Below are 14922 nucleotides of genomic sequence, written 5' to 3'. Positions count from 1 at the left end.
GATGCAGAATCCTGCTGGGGGAGAGTAGTACATAAACTGGGCCTCAGCTGCTCTGACTCCATATTAGCTTTGTGGCATTTGCCCATTCTTTGGGGATATGTTTGTATTGGGGGAGAGAAAGGGTTAATAGGTTGACCAATAAGAAAGCCCGGAGCCTACCTGATTTTGAGGCTCAGCCCAGAGGTTTTGATAGTTAGTTCGGTTGGTTCTTTTTGGGGGGGGGGCGGGGGGAGATAGAGGAGTCAGAGTGATTTAGAGATAGGAACAAGACTGAGAGGGAATAGAGTGACAGCGTTTTGAATATATTTTAAAACTTGTTTGTGTTTGAAATAAACTTTAATCTTCATTGTTAACTCTACCTGACTGAGACTCAATGCTTCACTGGGGAACCCTGGGTTTTTTCAACAAAATTGGTGGCAGAGGAAGAATAAAGTAGTGGTGTACAGGTCAATAGTCCGTGAAACGACCGGGGTACGAACACCACAAGCTTCTAGGTCCAGTTATGAATGTTAGTGATGACTTTTAAAGCCCTATTTAGTCTAGTGCCTCTATATTTCAAGATCTTCCTCCTATATATTCACCCTCGTTTCCAAACTGCGTACAGAGGCTCCAAATTTTGCAATGATTTTTCTGCAGATCCCCCCCCCGCCCCCCATTTCATAAATTCATTAGTAACAAGTAATTGCACATATCAGGCCAACTTGGCAGTTTCAAATATTTTTTAATACAGTAGCTTTATTTACTGAATACAAGTAACACAAACACACTGTATTAGGGCTACTCCCCAGGGCAGGGGTGGCCACAAAGGTGCCTTGCAGATATTGTTGAACAGCAGCTCCTGCTCCAAGGCATCAGAACATTTCCCAATGCAAATCACCATAATTTGCAACAATAACAGCTAGGCATTTGCCTTTGTATCTCAGAAGGTGGAGACAGTTTATAATTGTTTCCAGAGAGCAAAAGGCAGAATGAAAGAACACCCATTGCATGTGGTATGTCTGCTCATCTCACTGTTAATTGTATCTAATAGCTGTTTGCAGGTTTTGGTGTTCCTTCAAAAATGATTTGGCCAGAGATAGAACAAACTGCATGTTTACACCATGGAAAGCAAAATATCTCCTGAGCCACATTCAGTTCCTGTCTGTCTCCAGAACTAAATTTTCAGATGTTCACAAATGTTTCTTGGAATTTCAACATTCACACATGATTCTATTTGCCAAATGTTGCATGGTCACTGTAATACGTTATCTGTTTTGTATGTGTAAGTTTAACTCCTTAGAAGTGGCTTAAAAAAAATAAAATACGAGAAAGGAATTGACCAGATAAAATATCCACCCTTCTATATAATAAAGTATTAGTAGATTCCTAAAGGATTTGTCTCTCAGATCCCTGCAATTTTTTCAGGGCCAGGATGTCCAGTTGGCTTGGAGTATAAGGAGTGCACATCCCCTTGTGCCAAAACCTGCCAGAGTTTGAATATCAATGAAGTGTGCCAAGAAAAATGTGTTGATGGCTGCAGCTGCCCTGGTAATTTATTTACTGATTTGTTTACAGAGCCAATCTTTGAGCAGTAGCATTTCCCATTTCATTTAAAGAAGAAAACTGGTGTCTGTTTTCAAATGTTTAGGAGTATTTATTTCTCTCTCTTCTCCTTCTCTTTTTCTCTGCCCCCAGATTAGGCAGTTTGCGTACTGCCTACATGCATTTTATCAAAGAGCTACTATTAAATAAAAAGAAATAAAGGTCTATGTGAGCTCAGCGATGGATGATGATCCATTAGTTCTTTCCTTTTGCCTGCAAAGTCCTAAGTTGCTTCTGAATTATTTCTAAGTCATTCCAGCTGTTAGAGAAAGAAAATGAAGAAGATATACTGTGAGAGGCTTTTTAATTGAGCCTGGAGATGTAAGAGTATGTATTCTTTTCAGCTAGACATACACTGGGTAGTATACTAGCTCTCTGATTAGAGTTGTTTTCACAGCTCAGCTAAGGCAAACTTTGTTTGCTAGGGCAATGGTGTTCAGGAGACCTGTTCCATATTGACTTGTCTGCTGAGGAACCCCTACGAAGCCCCAGTTTATCACAGAATATTGTAGGAGCACATTAAGGTCAAGGGTGGGCAGAAGGTATATTGGCATCTGCTGGTAAATCTCTGGGTGATTTGCAATAGTTTGGCAAGGGTTTCTCACTTGCAGTGGTTTAAGGTAGCAGCAACAAAACTCCTCTTTCCGCCTTAATTGTGTGTGTGCATCAGGCCATCTCTGCCAACCAAGCAGTTCGAAAGCACGCCTGTGCAGGTAGATAAATAGGTACTGCTGCGGCGGGAAGGTAAACGATGTTTCCGTATATTCTGGTTTCCATCACAGTGTTCTGTTGCGCCAGAAGCAGATTAGTCATGCTGGTCACACGACCCGAAAAGCTGTCTGAGGACCAACGCCCTCGGCCTGAAAGCAAGATGAGTGCCGCAACCCCATAGTCACCTTTGACTGGGCTTAACCATCCAGGGGTCTTTTACCTTTACCTTTACCTATCTCTCTATCTCCCTATATGTGGAAACATAGAAATCCCTTATAAGTTTGCAAGGAAATTCCAGCACAGTTTGAAAATAATTATGCTAGGGTGAAAGATGCCAGCTGATAAATATTTATGACTTGTGTCAATCTTCTTCCTTAGAATTTAGGGTTAAAATGTTTTTGTGGATACTAACAGTGTTTTTGCTGGCCTCTCTAGAGGGCAAGCTGCTTGATGGAGACCTCTGTGTTGACAGTTCTGATTGCCCCTGCCTACATTCAGGCAAGCGCTACTCTCCCGGCTCTTCTGTCTACCAGGACTGCAACTCATGGTAAATAGGACAATGGGATCCACAATGGTAATGTTGTCACAGGCAATGAGACCCTGTGTGATTATCCCCATAGACACTTACATTTCTGGCCAACTCAGTGGTTATATACCTTGAGGACCAATCTATACATGCAGCCAAATCAAGTCCTAATGTTTATTTTGGATTGTGGTGCCTTAGGTGCACATTTCAGTTCCACAGCACCAAAAACACTGAAGAACAAAAACTCCACTCAACTGATACATAGAAAGCTTTCAAGTGAGGGAGGAGACATCAGTCTAGCTGTCTCCCATACATGCTGTTTTTCTATGTGCAGGGAACTTCATTGATAGGGAAACATTCAGACATGTAGCTCCTTGCCTGGAGCATGAATTGGTATGGAGTTGATTCTCCTGTATCTCAGTGTGTAAAATAAGTGCCTAGGCCAGAACTATAGATGATCCCAAGGAATAACTTTCAACACACTCATGCATGTGCTTAAGGCCTTGGACACTATTATTATTATTATTATTACTTGTATACCACCCTTCATTTAAAGATCATTACATAAAAGATTAAAGAGAACTTTGTTGAATAATGGCATGAGAAGTGAGATTTAATTGATTTAAATCAGCAATAAGGATTAGGATCTGGGCTTCCAGAGAAGGGGACAGCCCAGTGCAAAGTGCAAAGGGTTCTCATCCCCAGGAGCTGCTATTAGCTTCAGAGAAGCAGGTACTAGAACAAGTATCTGTATGAGAGCCAGTATGGTGTTGTGGTTGAGAGCGGTAGACTCGTAATCTGGGGAACCGGGTTCGCGTCTCCGCTCCTCCACATGCAGCTGCTGGGTGACCTTGGGCTACTCACACTTCTCTGAAGTCTCTCAGCCCCACTCACCTCACAGAGTGTTTGTTGTGGGGGAGGAAGGGAAAGGAGAATGTCAGCCGCTTTGAGACTCCTTAAAGGGAGTGAAAGGCGGGATATCAAATCCAAACTCTTCTTCTTCTTCTTATGGCTTCCCTTACCTTGTGTCAATTGCCCCATCAAATTCATCTCCTTGACTGCTAAAGAAAAAGACCTTTGGTGATCCCATCATGAATCTCCATGTCATGTGCACTTTAGTATGAATAATGATAGGCTATGTTCAGTTTGCCCATGTATCTAAATAATAATAAAAATTTGCATTTTTCAGTATTTGCAGGCATGGCACCTGGATCTGCAGCAATGAGCCTTGCCCAGGTAGGTTGATATTGAATAACCAGTAAGTGAATTTGCACAATCTATTTCAGTCCTAACTCTCAAGTGTCTCACATCGCAAATAGTATCTTGCTCTCTGTTGTAGATTCTTTGAAGGAAGGATACATATTTCTACCCCTTTGGTGAACTCAAATTTTAAACTAGGTATTTTGTGATGGCGCACTGAAGACGCTTGATAAGTTGATACAAAACACACACACAAAATGCTTAAATAAATGCACTGTTTAAATTACACTATTTTAATGAGTTTGTTTGTTATGAGGTGTGCATCTGAACCCACATGCCTGTCTAACACTCATGTATATTCCTGCTAGGATCCTTAACTGGAATTGGAACACATGTCTGTTATGAATATGTTTTCTGCCCTTATCCTTATGCCCCATTAAAAAGTTCACACGCCTGAGGAACAAAGAAAGTTTGGTTTATTATGCAGAACTGAAAATGACAGCAATATATTTATTGCAATATTCAAACCAGATTGAGGGACATTGGAAAACAAAACACAAAGTCAGCTGTATATAAAATTTGCTCCTCCAAGTTCTATGGTTTAAATACAACAGATAACAGAGTCACTTATATCTCAAAATTAATAATTCCAGTCCTTTATGTTAACCTGATTGAACATTTTCCTCTCAGCTTTTGTCAAGGGCAGATATTTAAACATACCCAGAAATGATAGATATTGTGGATGTCCTTTGAATGTGTTGAACACTGTAGAACATATTCTTTTCTACTGTCTATTGTACAACCAGCTATGCAAATGCATGCAATCCCCTTTTTTGGGTAGTCTAACATCTTTGAAAATATGAAAATATCAGATTCTATCTGTCTGACATTAACCCAGAAGTAACTGCAAGGCTGGCTGAGTTTTTATCAATTGTATCTCTCAGATTGGTGAATGGCACTATTTAGCAGGAAGAAATCCCAATGATATATAATCCTTGTTATGGCTGTTTATTTGTATATATTTTAAATTTTTATATATTGATGTCTTATGATGTTTTATCATAGCCTGTGCTTGTAATGCCTACAAAGGCAAAGAAGAAGAAGAAAATGACAGTGTGTCTCGATGCTGCTTTCAGATAGCAAGGTTACAATAAAAGTGGGCAGAAAATCACACAGCATACACACCTTGATCTTAAGAGTAAAAAGGGCCCCAAACTATCCCAGAGACCTAGAAAGTGAGTGTGACGACTTGCCATGGACCCATGCTAAAAAGAAAGCACAAATAAAGGAGTGAATTGGTATATCTGATCTGGAACCCTAGTGGAACACAAATGAGTTGCCCAAACCAACCAGAACTATAGATGTCTTGACTTAAAGGGGGGCTTGTAACTGCTGCCTCTCATGTTGTTTTTGCTGCATCAGCAGCACTGAAGATGCATTGCTGCTGCGTATTTAAGTGCAGGTCCATTGTAGGTAAGCTCACTAGTACTAAGACCTACTAACTATAAGAAGATCAAACCTATCCATTCTGAAGGAAATCAGTCCTGAGTGCTCACTGGAAAGACAGATCCTGAAGCTGAGGCTCCAATACTTTGGCCACCTCATGAGAAGAGAAGACTCCCTGGAAAAGACCCTGATGTTGGGAAAGATGGAGGGCACAAGGAGAAGGGGACGACAGAGGATGAGATGGTTGGACAGTGTTCTTGAAGCTACAAACATGAGTCTGACCAAACTGCGGGAGGCAGTGGAAGACAGGAGTGCCTGGCGTGCTCTGGTCTGTGGGGTCACGAAGAGTTGGACACGACTAAACAACAGCAATAACATTACTACTTATCACATCAGAGGTCTTTCATCTCATGATTACTATTGGCACATCCTATTTTATCCTACCATTTCATTTGATACCACCTTTCTTAGATCCCAGGCCTAAAAATATTTAAAATTCAATCCTACAGATCTCAGTGATACTTACTTTTGAGCAGTTATTCTTACAAGGAATATGCTTTGAGGCAGACATCTGCCCAGCCCAGCCATTTGAATCAGGAATGCTTCTTTCTTGTTTTAATATTATTGTGAGAACTCTGCTTTAGCTTGAAGTCATGTTGCTTAAAATCAATATTTGGTACTGTTTTTTCCCCCAGGTGAATGCTCTGTCACTGGCCAATCACATTTCAAGAGCTTTGACAACAAGCATTTCACCTTCAGTGGCATCTGTCATTACTTGTTTGCCAGAGATTGTGCGGAGAACACCTTTTCTGTTTTCATAGAGACTGTCCAGGTAAGAACATCTTCCTTGGAGGAAAAACAAGGGCTGCCTCTTTCACTCAAAACCACACCAACCAATTTGACAACATGTTGCAGAGAGCAAAGCTGAACATGGCAGCCTGAGGTTTTGTGTTGTGTTGTGTTTTTAAAGGGCACCCTGGTGTTGAGTTTTCCTTCTTCCGCCTGCATAAAGTTAGATCAGGCCATCTTGTGTCCTGACATAATTACAGGGAGATTTACATTGAGACTGTTTGTATAATGGCGGCAGCTCATTTGTGTATCAATATGCCCCATGGTAGGTTAGGCAAGATGCTAGCTTGCAAAGAATAGAGACTTCCCCATGGATGACTTAATTGCAATACCATTTTCACATTTGCAAATGAACTGGGTGTTTTGCTTTAGGATATATGCCAGTACTATCAGAGGTACCGTATTTTTCGCCCTATAGGACGCACCGTCCCATAAGGCGCACCTAGTTTTTTTGGGGGGAAATAAAGGAAAAAAATTATTTCCCCCCCAGGCGCGGGGTTGGGGAAGCCCGAGCTTCCCCCGACCCCAGCCCCCAAACAGGCAGCTCTCTGCAAGCCGTGGGAGCCCAGTGCTGGCTCCCGCTGCTGGCGGAGAGGTCCGCGAAGCCTGCATTCGCCCCATAGGACGCACCCAGATTTCCCCTTCATTTTTGGAGGGGAAAAAGTGCGTCCTATAGGGCGAAAAATACGGTAAATATGTGTGTCTCCTTTTTGAAACATGGAGCATACCAACACAGTAAATTTATATTGCTTTTCTATTACTATAGCTGTTATGGTTCTCCACCCTCAGCTTGGTGCTGACAAATTATCTGTCCTAAACCAAAATTTCAATTTCCTTGGGAGAAGGAGCGGCTGCTGAACCAGACATGCTCACTCTCCCTCATGCAAAAAAGCGCTTATTATTCCTGCTGCTGACCACTGTGCTGTTATTTGGTCACAATTTAATTTTTTTTTAAATGTTTTTAGACATTGTGGCGGAATAACTCTACAACAAATTAGTAATGCCCTGTTTTTATCATGATTGATTCTATTGATCTTTCGTGTTTTATTTTCTGTTCTGTAAATTGCTTTCAAACTTTCTGCTAGTTGTAGGAAGCGACTGTCAAATACCGTATTTTTTGCTCTATAAGACTCACTTTTTCCCTCCTAAAAAGTAAGGGGAAATGTGTGTGCGTCTTATGGAGCAAATGCAGGCTGCGCAGCTATCCCAGAAGCCAGAACAGCAAGAGGGATTGCTGCTTTCACTGCGCAGCAATCCCTCTTGCTGTTCTGGCTTCTGAGATTCATATTTTTTTCCCTTGTTTTCCTCCTCCAAAAACTAGGTGCGTCTTGTGGTCTGGTGCGTCTTATAGAGCGAAAAATACAGTAAATGAAGCAGAACTTACAAAACATAGGTGCTCACAGCAAGAGTTCATAACAACTATACTGGCTGTGTACAGATAGCAATTTTAACATTGGTTCAAGTATTACATGCATGGCCTCACGGCAACTGATGGACTGAGGCCGCAGCTAGATCAAAATTGCAATGCTAATTTAACACTTGGATTTCTTTTTAGTGTGCTGATGACCCTGATGCGGTGTGTACCCGATCAGCCTCTGTCCAGCTTCTGGAGGAGAACAGCATCATTAAACTGAAACACGGTGGTGTCGTTTCTTTGAATGGGCAGGATGTACAAATCCCTTTCACACAAGGTGTGTTCTGTGTCATGTTACTAAGAGTATCTCAGACTGGGCCAAGGGAGTGGGCTCATATCTCCCCCTCCCCACCCTAGGCAGCTTCTGGCCTACTATTTAACATTAGGAGGTACATAACACACCCTTCTATTGACTCTGGCCAAGCAGTGGGAATAATATAAAAATTAAGTCCTCTTTGCAGTCCAGTCTTCTTTTCCCCACTCTCAGCTACTCATTACTTAACAGGGTGGGTGATGAAGAATCATAAGGAGAACAGAGTTTTGAACTTCCCCTGTCCAGTGCCAGACTTACGTATAAGCTAAACAAGCTGTAGCTTAGCGCCCCGCTTGGGCCCCCCCAAAAAATTTAAAGGGAAAAAAAACCTGGATGTACATTTCCAAAATATAAGATAAAAAAACCAAATAAAATAAAACCTACATACAGTTAAAGGTAAAGGGTAAAGGGACCCCTGACCATTAGGTCCAGTCGTGGCCGACTCTGGGGTTGCGGCACTCATCTCGCTTTATTGGCCGAGGGAGCCGGCATACAGCTTCCGGGTCATGTGGCCAGCATGACTAAGCCGCTTCTGGCGAACCAGAGCAGCGCACAAAAACGCTGTTTACCTTCCCGCCAGAGCGGTACCTATTTATCTACTTGCACTTTGAGGTGCTTTCGAACTGCTAGGTTGGCAGGAGCAGGGACCGAGCAATGGGAGCTCACCCTGTCGCGGGGATTCGAACCACCGACCTTCTGATCAGCAAGCCCTAGGCTCTGTGGTTTAACCCACAGCACCACCCGCGTCCCTTTACATACAGTTAGAGGTTAATAATTATTTCACTATTAATATACTTCTTAAATATATTTCACTATTAATATACTTCTTAAATGTATTTCACTATTAATATACTTCTTAATTGTATTTCAGTTCAACAATTACTTTGATAAAATACATATTTTGTTATGTGCAAATGGCTTTAGATACCTGTTAGGTCCATAAATTACCATACAGCATATATTCAACACAAAAAACAGCGACAATTTGTTGTTGACAAAGGAGAGTGGGACATATAAAGGGCCCCATTAACTTCAGTAGCTTAAAGGTAAAGGTAAAGGGACCCCTGACTGTTAGGTCCAGTCGCGGACAATTCTGGGGTTGTGGCACTTATCTCACTTTACTGGCCGAGGGAGCCGGCGTACAGCTTCCAGGTCATGTGGCCAGCATGACTAAGCCGCTTCTGGCGAACCAGAGCAGCGCACGGAAACGCCGTTTACCTTCCCCCTGGAGTGGTACCTATTTATCTACTTGCACTTTGACGTGCTTTTGAACTGGTAGGTTGGCAGGGGCAGGGACTAAGCAACGGGAGCTCAGGGCTTCATCAAACCTCAATCCGGCCCTGCCCTTGCCCCTCCTATTATCCATGTCACAATTGTCTTCCATACTGCTATTAAGCTTAGGGGAAAGCAGGGGAAAGAATGCAGTCCTTCTGCCCCCTCTCACTGCTGAGAGATCATGTGCAAGAGAATTCAGTTCTTGGTGGGGAAAGGGGCCCACCCACTTTTGTACTGTGTTTCTAGGCACTTCAAAGTGCCATCCGTGTTGAAGCACTTTCCCTTTTTTTATTTTTTGCCCTTGCACTTTCCCCCAGGAAAATCTGCTCTTTAACGCTGAATCAGAGCAAACAGCAATCTGCAGAAAACCCGATTTGCACATTCCCCTGGGTTTTCTGGAGATTATGTAGATAGATCGGGAAATGTGCACAATTCTCTCTTCATGAACAGATTATAGCATCCTAGAACTAGAAGGGTCATCTAGTCCAACCCCCTGCAATGCAGGAATCTCAACTAAAGCATCCATGACAGATGGCTACCTAACCTCTGCTTAAAGACATCTAAGGAAGGAGAGAGTCCACCACCTCTTGTGGGAGTCCGTTCCACTGTCGAATTGTTCTTACTGTCAGAAAGTTCCTCTTGATGTTGAGTCAAAATCTCCCTTCTGGTAACTTGAAGCCATTGGTTCGAGTCCTGCTGTCCAGAGCAGGAGAATAATAATAATAATAATTTATTATTTATACCCCGCCATCTGGCTGGGCTTCCCCACCCACTCTGGGCGGCTTCCAAAAAAATATTAAAATACTGTAATACATCAAACATTAAAGCTTCCCTAAACAGGGCTGCCTTCAGATGTCTTCTGAAGGTCTGGTAGTTGTTGTTCTCTTTGACATCTGGTGGGATGGCGTTCCACAGGGCGGGCCCCACTACCGAGAAGGCCCTCTGCCTGGTTCCCTGTAACTTGGCTTCTCGCAGTGAGGGAACCACTAGAAGGCCTTCGGCGTTGGACCTCAGTGTCCGGGTAGAATGATGGGGGTGGAGACGCTCCTTCAGATATACTGGACCAAGGCCGTTTGGCCTCTTGTGACAGCCTCTTCCATGTGACAGCCCTTTAGATATTTGAAGATGGTTCTCATATCTCCTCTCAGTCTTCTCTTCTCCTTATCTGGATCATAGTATTGTAGCCCTCCCTGCCTGTGAAGGGAACCTTTCAGTGCTCCATTACACAAGAGCACAGCTATTATTATTATTAATTTATTCATTTGTTTAATTTGTATACCACCCTTCATCTATAGATCTCAGGGTGGTTCACAGCATAGAAATGCAAGATAAAAACACAAAATAATTAAAAACAAGGGGGGGGGGAATGCAAACCCATACTCCTACCCCTTCATAGCTACTTGCTATGTGAGGCTCATAAGGTGTCGCTTGGCTCTACACCTTCAGCAGACAATTTAGATCTGTCTAGATTTCCTGTATTACATTCACATTTTCTGTTGCTCATCCCTATGTATCAATAATTAGCACTTGGTTTTCCCAGGTGCACTCCGTATCCAGCACACCGTAATGTCTGCAGTTCGTCTCAGCTATAAAGAGAATATACAGATTGACTGGGATGGGCACGGAACTCTTTCAATGAAGGTATGATTCACACACAAATGCGTACACACAAATATATATCTGTATTTAAATTGATTTTCCCCTCTAAGAAAATATGGTTGTCGTGTGCTAGAAATTCTAGATATACTCTACATGTGAGTAGAAGAGACTGCACTGCAAACAATAGGCGCAGCTGACTTTTAACCCCAGCTGGCAGACCAGCAAGAATTTCTGCTCCTGGGTCCACTGACCAGCCTGCACACCATTGGCTGCCCATGATTGGGCTATTTAAACTTTGGACTCGACATGCTAACCCGCCCTGCAATGTGGCCAGCTGGCAAATTTACAACAGCCAGCCGCTGGAATGTGACTCCTTGCTACCCTGGGAACGGAGGGCAGCTTGTGAGGGGCTGCAGCCACTCTCCAGACAGATTGCAGATTGCATCTTTGTGGGAATGTTCAGGGTGGCAGGAGAGGATATATTGTTTATTACTATCCTTCCTAACCTGCGCTAGCAAGTTCCTTTACTTAGCAGAGTTACATTCCCCTTTTACATGCACAGCAGATAGCTGGTTGTAGGCTCGTGTGAGCCTCTCACTATTATACAATGCAGTCTGTCTCAGATTGAATTGTACGTTCCTGGTAAATTCCCTCAAATTCCTCTTAAAAGAATCAAGACGCCACAATCGTATTCAAAGTCAATATAAGAAGTTTACTCACATCAGTTCACAGTTGGATTCCTGAAGACAGACTTAGTTACAGATATGTACATGTGGATCTACCCCATATGGTGAATAATCCCAGTGCTTCTGCTAGCTGAGAGCTGGTAGAGCAGTCCTAGCTAAAAGCTGGTCAAACGAAGAAGGAAATCAAAAGGAAGGAAGGGTGCTGCGTCACTCATCCTTTTGTTACCTGGACAGGTTAAGTCACGCCCACCTTCTATCACATGCCAAAGGAAGGATGCTCCAGCCAGGAGGAACAGGAAGTTTCGACTGGCTGGACCAAACATTCCCTTGCATGTCTTCTCTAACATTTCAAGGTATGTTGTACTTGACTGCCTCTCATGGATCACCTCCCACAATCTTGGTCTAATCCAAACCATTTCCTGTCTTCTTAAACAAGGATCACTTAATACTCAGGATAACACAGTTTTGACTCTTAAGGCAGCCTGAGGACATAGTTTTTCTCTGACATTTAAGACACATGAAGATTTTGATTAATATATAAAATTAGATCATGCAAGAGCAAAGCCACGATTGACCTTTTCCTGCTTTTCTGGCTAAACTTACTCAGGCCCCAGACTATGCCAGCTGTGTCTTCTCAACTTTGAATGTAGTCGCGATAGTGATAAAAGCTAAAGAACATTTCCAATGCCTTTTTAAATTGTCATGTTCCTTTCCATCTGCTCCTTAAAGGTCAACATTGTTGCTTTTGGAGCAATCAAAAATAATTTCACGCACACAAACGCACAAATGTTTGTCTGTCGTTGCCAAATGGTTTAGACAACTGGGGGAAGTGATTTACTTTCACTCCCAGTGACCTGGGCAGACACTTCTGAGAAATATAATGAACTCTGGGTTTTCCTGCTTTAGTCCTGAGGAACAACATCCATTTCCTACTTAGGACGTAACTGGAAAATTGGAGAAATAGATTCTAAAGCTGAACACTTTTTAAAGGTTATATTGATTTCAGGAAAATTTCAGTTTTCTTTGGTTTGGCTGGATTACATCATTATGTCCCAATAATATTTCAGGCAGACAGCTGGCATACAACATAAACTATTTTAAATATTTAAATCCCATGGATTTCGGCACATTTTTAAATCTCCCCTTGAAATCAGTAGGATTTGAAGGTGTTAAACTTTGGCTGAATTGCACTCTGACAATGCAATGTTATGCATATCAGTTCGGAAGGAAGACATACTGAATTCATTGGAGCTTACTTCTGAGTAAGTGTGTAAAGCATTGCAGCCAAGGGGGCGTATTGTTTGGAAATTTTGTGCAACACATGTTGGTGCCAAAGTATGTGCTAGAGGACACACACTTCTGTGCCTTTTGCACGTTTTGTGCGATGAGAGGACTATTGCCTTCTGTCAATGGGAACAGAGTGTGGGCATCCTCTGAGGCCTTGCTATAGCAAATTCTTCAGGCACGTTGAAGATAAACTATTTTAACTGGGAATTTTCCTGCTCAGATCCATAGCTATTATGTTCCCCTAGATCTCAGATATAATGCATTTTAGGTATAAACTGCCATATTAAATATGTTTATTGGAAGAGTGATATTGCTATAAAACAGGAGATAAATATTGATAATCATCTGGCTCTTTCCTTATCCAAGATTCCTAATACTGTTGGGCACGTGCAAAATGCTTAGATGGGCAAAACACTCAATCGGTGCCACCATTTTGTCAGTTGTGATCCTGAAGATCACAGATCTGTCCTCTGCACGAGGACAGAAACTATTATGTTAATCCAACACAAAGTTTAATGTGTACTTATACACTTAAATTTACTTAAGTAAAATTTACTTGGGTAAGGGGATCATGGCCAGTGCCTTTTATTTTGTTTTATATACAGCACTTTTATATTTAGCACAATTTGTATCAGGTTCATTCAACAGAAGTCCTATAAGCAGCTGACGAGACAAAAAAATAGAAACATGTAAATACTGAATTTAACTCCTATGCCTCTTCAGTTACCCTCAGAATTCACGGAACGAACTTGTGGTCTGTGTGGCAACTACAATGGCAACCAAGGAGATGATTTCCTTACACCTTCTGGCCTGGTGGAAACCCTTGTGGAAGACTTTGGGAATTCCTGGAAGCTCAAAGAAGATTGTCAAGATTTGCAGAAGCAAGATAGCAATACCTGCAGTCTCAACCCTCGCTTAGGTACTGGCCCTTGCAATGAAGCCAGGGTTGGCTTGTGGTGAAAGATAGCAGCGTGTTTATCTTCTTTCAGTGCAGACAAATCCACGACGAAAGGGCTCCCTGAAGTGGAAAAAAGAGAACCAGCCTGCCGCATTTTATCTCTGAACTGTCATGCTCAGAGCTTGTCAAAGAAACGGAGAAAAGGCAGACCACGACTGCGACCTGGGGCACATGCCCCCATTTGCCTTAATCCACCGTTTGTGCGTTTTTTTCCTCCGGTCTGGCTGCTATAACTAATATTAATATTAATATTAATATTAATATTAATATTAATATTAATATTAATTTATTTATTTGTTTGTTTGTTTATTTACTTACTTACTTACTTACTTACTTATACCCTGCCCATCTGCCTCGGTTTCCTGAGCCACTCTGGGCAACTCCCAACAGAATATTAAAAGCACAATAAAACATCAAACATTTAAAACTTCCCTAAACAGGGCTGCTTCTTCTAAAAGTCAGATAGTTGTTTATTTCCTTGACATCTGATGGGAGGGCGCCACTACCGAGAAGGCCCTCTGCCTGGTACCCTGTAACCTCACTTCCTGCAGTGAGAGAATCGCCAGAAGGCCCTTGGAGCTGGAACTCAGTGTCCAGGCTGAACGATGGGAATGGAGAAGCTCCTTTAGGTATATACTATCAGCTAAGCCACGGTTTGGCTTACTGTGTTGTCTAAATCCTGGCTCTTGGTTTGTCTGACAAACAAGTTTGGCCTGGTGTTACATGCTCACTGGGTCAATGTGTTTTGGATGGCTTATGGTGGTTCCTATTTCTTTCAACAGCCGATAACTGCTCACCTAACATTTTGAAATTGTTTTCATTTCAGCCAAGTACGCTGAAGGCTCATGCTCAGTTCTGTTATCCCCGTTGTTTGAACCTTGCCACCGCAAAGTCAGCCCTTCTCCGTACCTCAAGAATTGCCGCTATGATGTCTGTTCTTGTTCCGATGGAAAAGACTGTCTGTGTACCGCCGTCTCTGCTTATGCGATGGCCTGCGCTCGCAAAGGAGTTCTCATCAGCTGGAGGAAGCCAGATTTTTGCGGTATGTGTGCTTTGCCGAAATGTTAGTAATATAAA

At 42.4% G+C, this 14922-nt stretch overlaps 1 protein-coding gene across 2 annotated transcripts in view; it reads left to right on the top strand.

The window, feature by feature from the left end:
- The window catches only part of VWF (von Willebrand factor), a 157937-nt gene that overhangs the window by 22498 nt on the left and 120517 nt on the right, over positions 1–14922 (top strand). For both annotated transcript variants that reach the window (XM_083440694.1, XM_083440695.1), the window contains exons 8-15: positions 1405–1527; positions 2728–2839; positions 4008–4054; positions 6160–6296; positions 7869–8004; positions 10856–10956; positions 13611–13806; positions 14672–14887. In XM_083440694.1, the coding sequence (XP_083296820.1) occupies positions 1405–1527; positions 2728–2839; positions 4008–4054; positions 6160–6296; positions 7869–8004; positions 10856–10956; positions 13611–13806; positions 14672–14887 (1068 nt within the window). The remainder of the gene's footprint in view (positions 1–1404; positions 1528–2727; positions 2840–4007; positions 4055–6159; positions 6297–7868; positions 8005–10855; positions 10957–13610; positions 13807–14671; positions 14888–14922) is intronic.

This window comes from Podarcis tiliguerta, assembly GCF_965153285.1.
Source record: "Podarcis tiliguerta genome assembly, chromosome: 5".
NCBI classification, from domain to species: Eukaryota; Metazoa; Chordata; class Lepidosauria; order Squamata; family Lacertidae; genus Podarcis; species Podarcis tiliguerta.
Note: the sequence above shows the minus strand (reverse complement) of the source record. Positions and strands in the feature narration are given on the sequence as shown.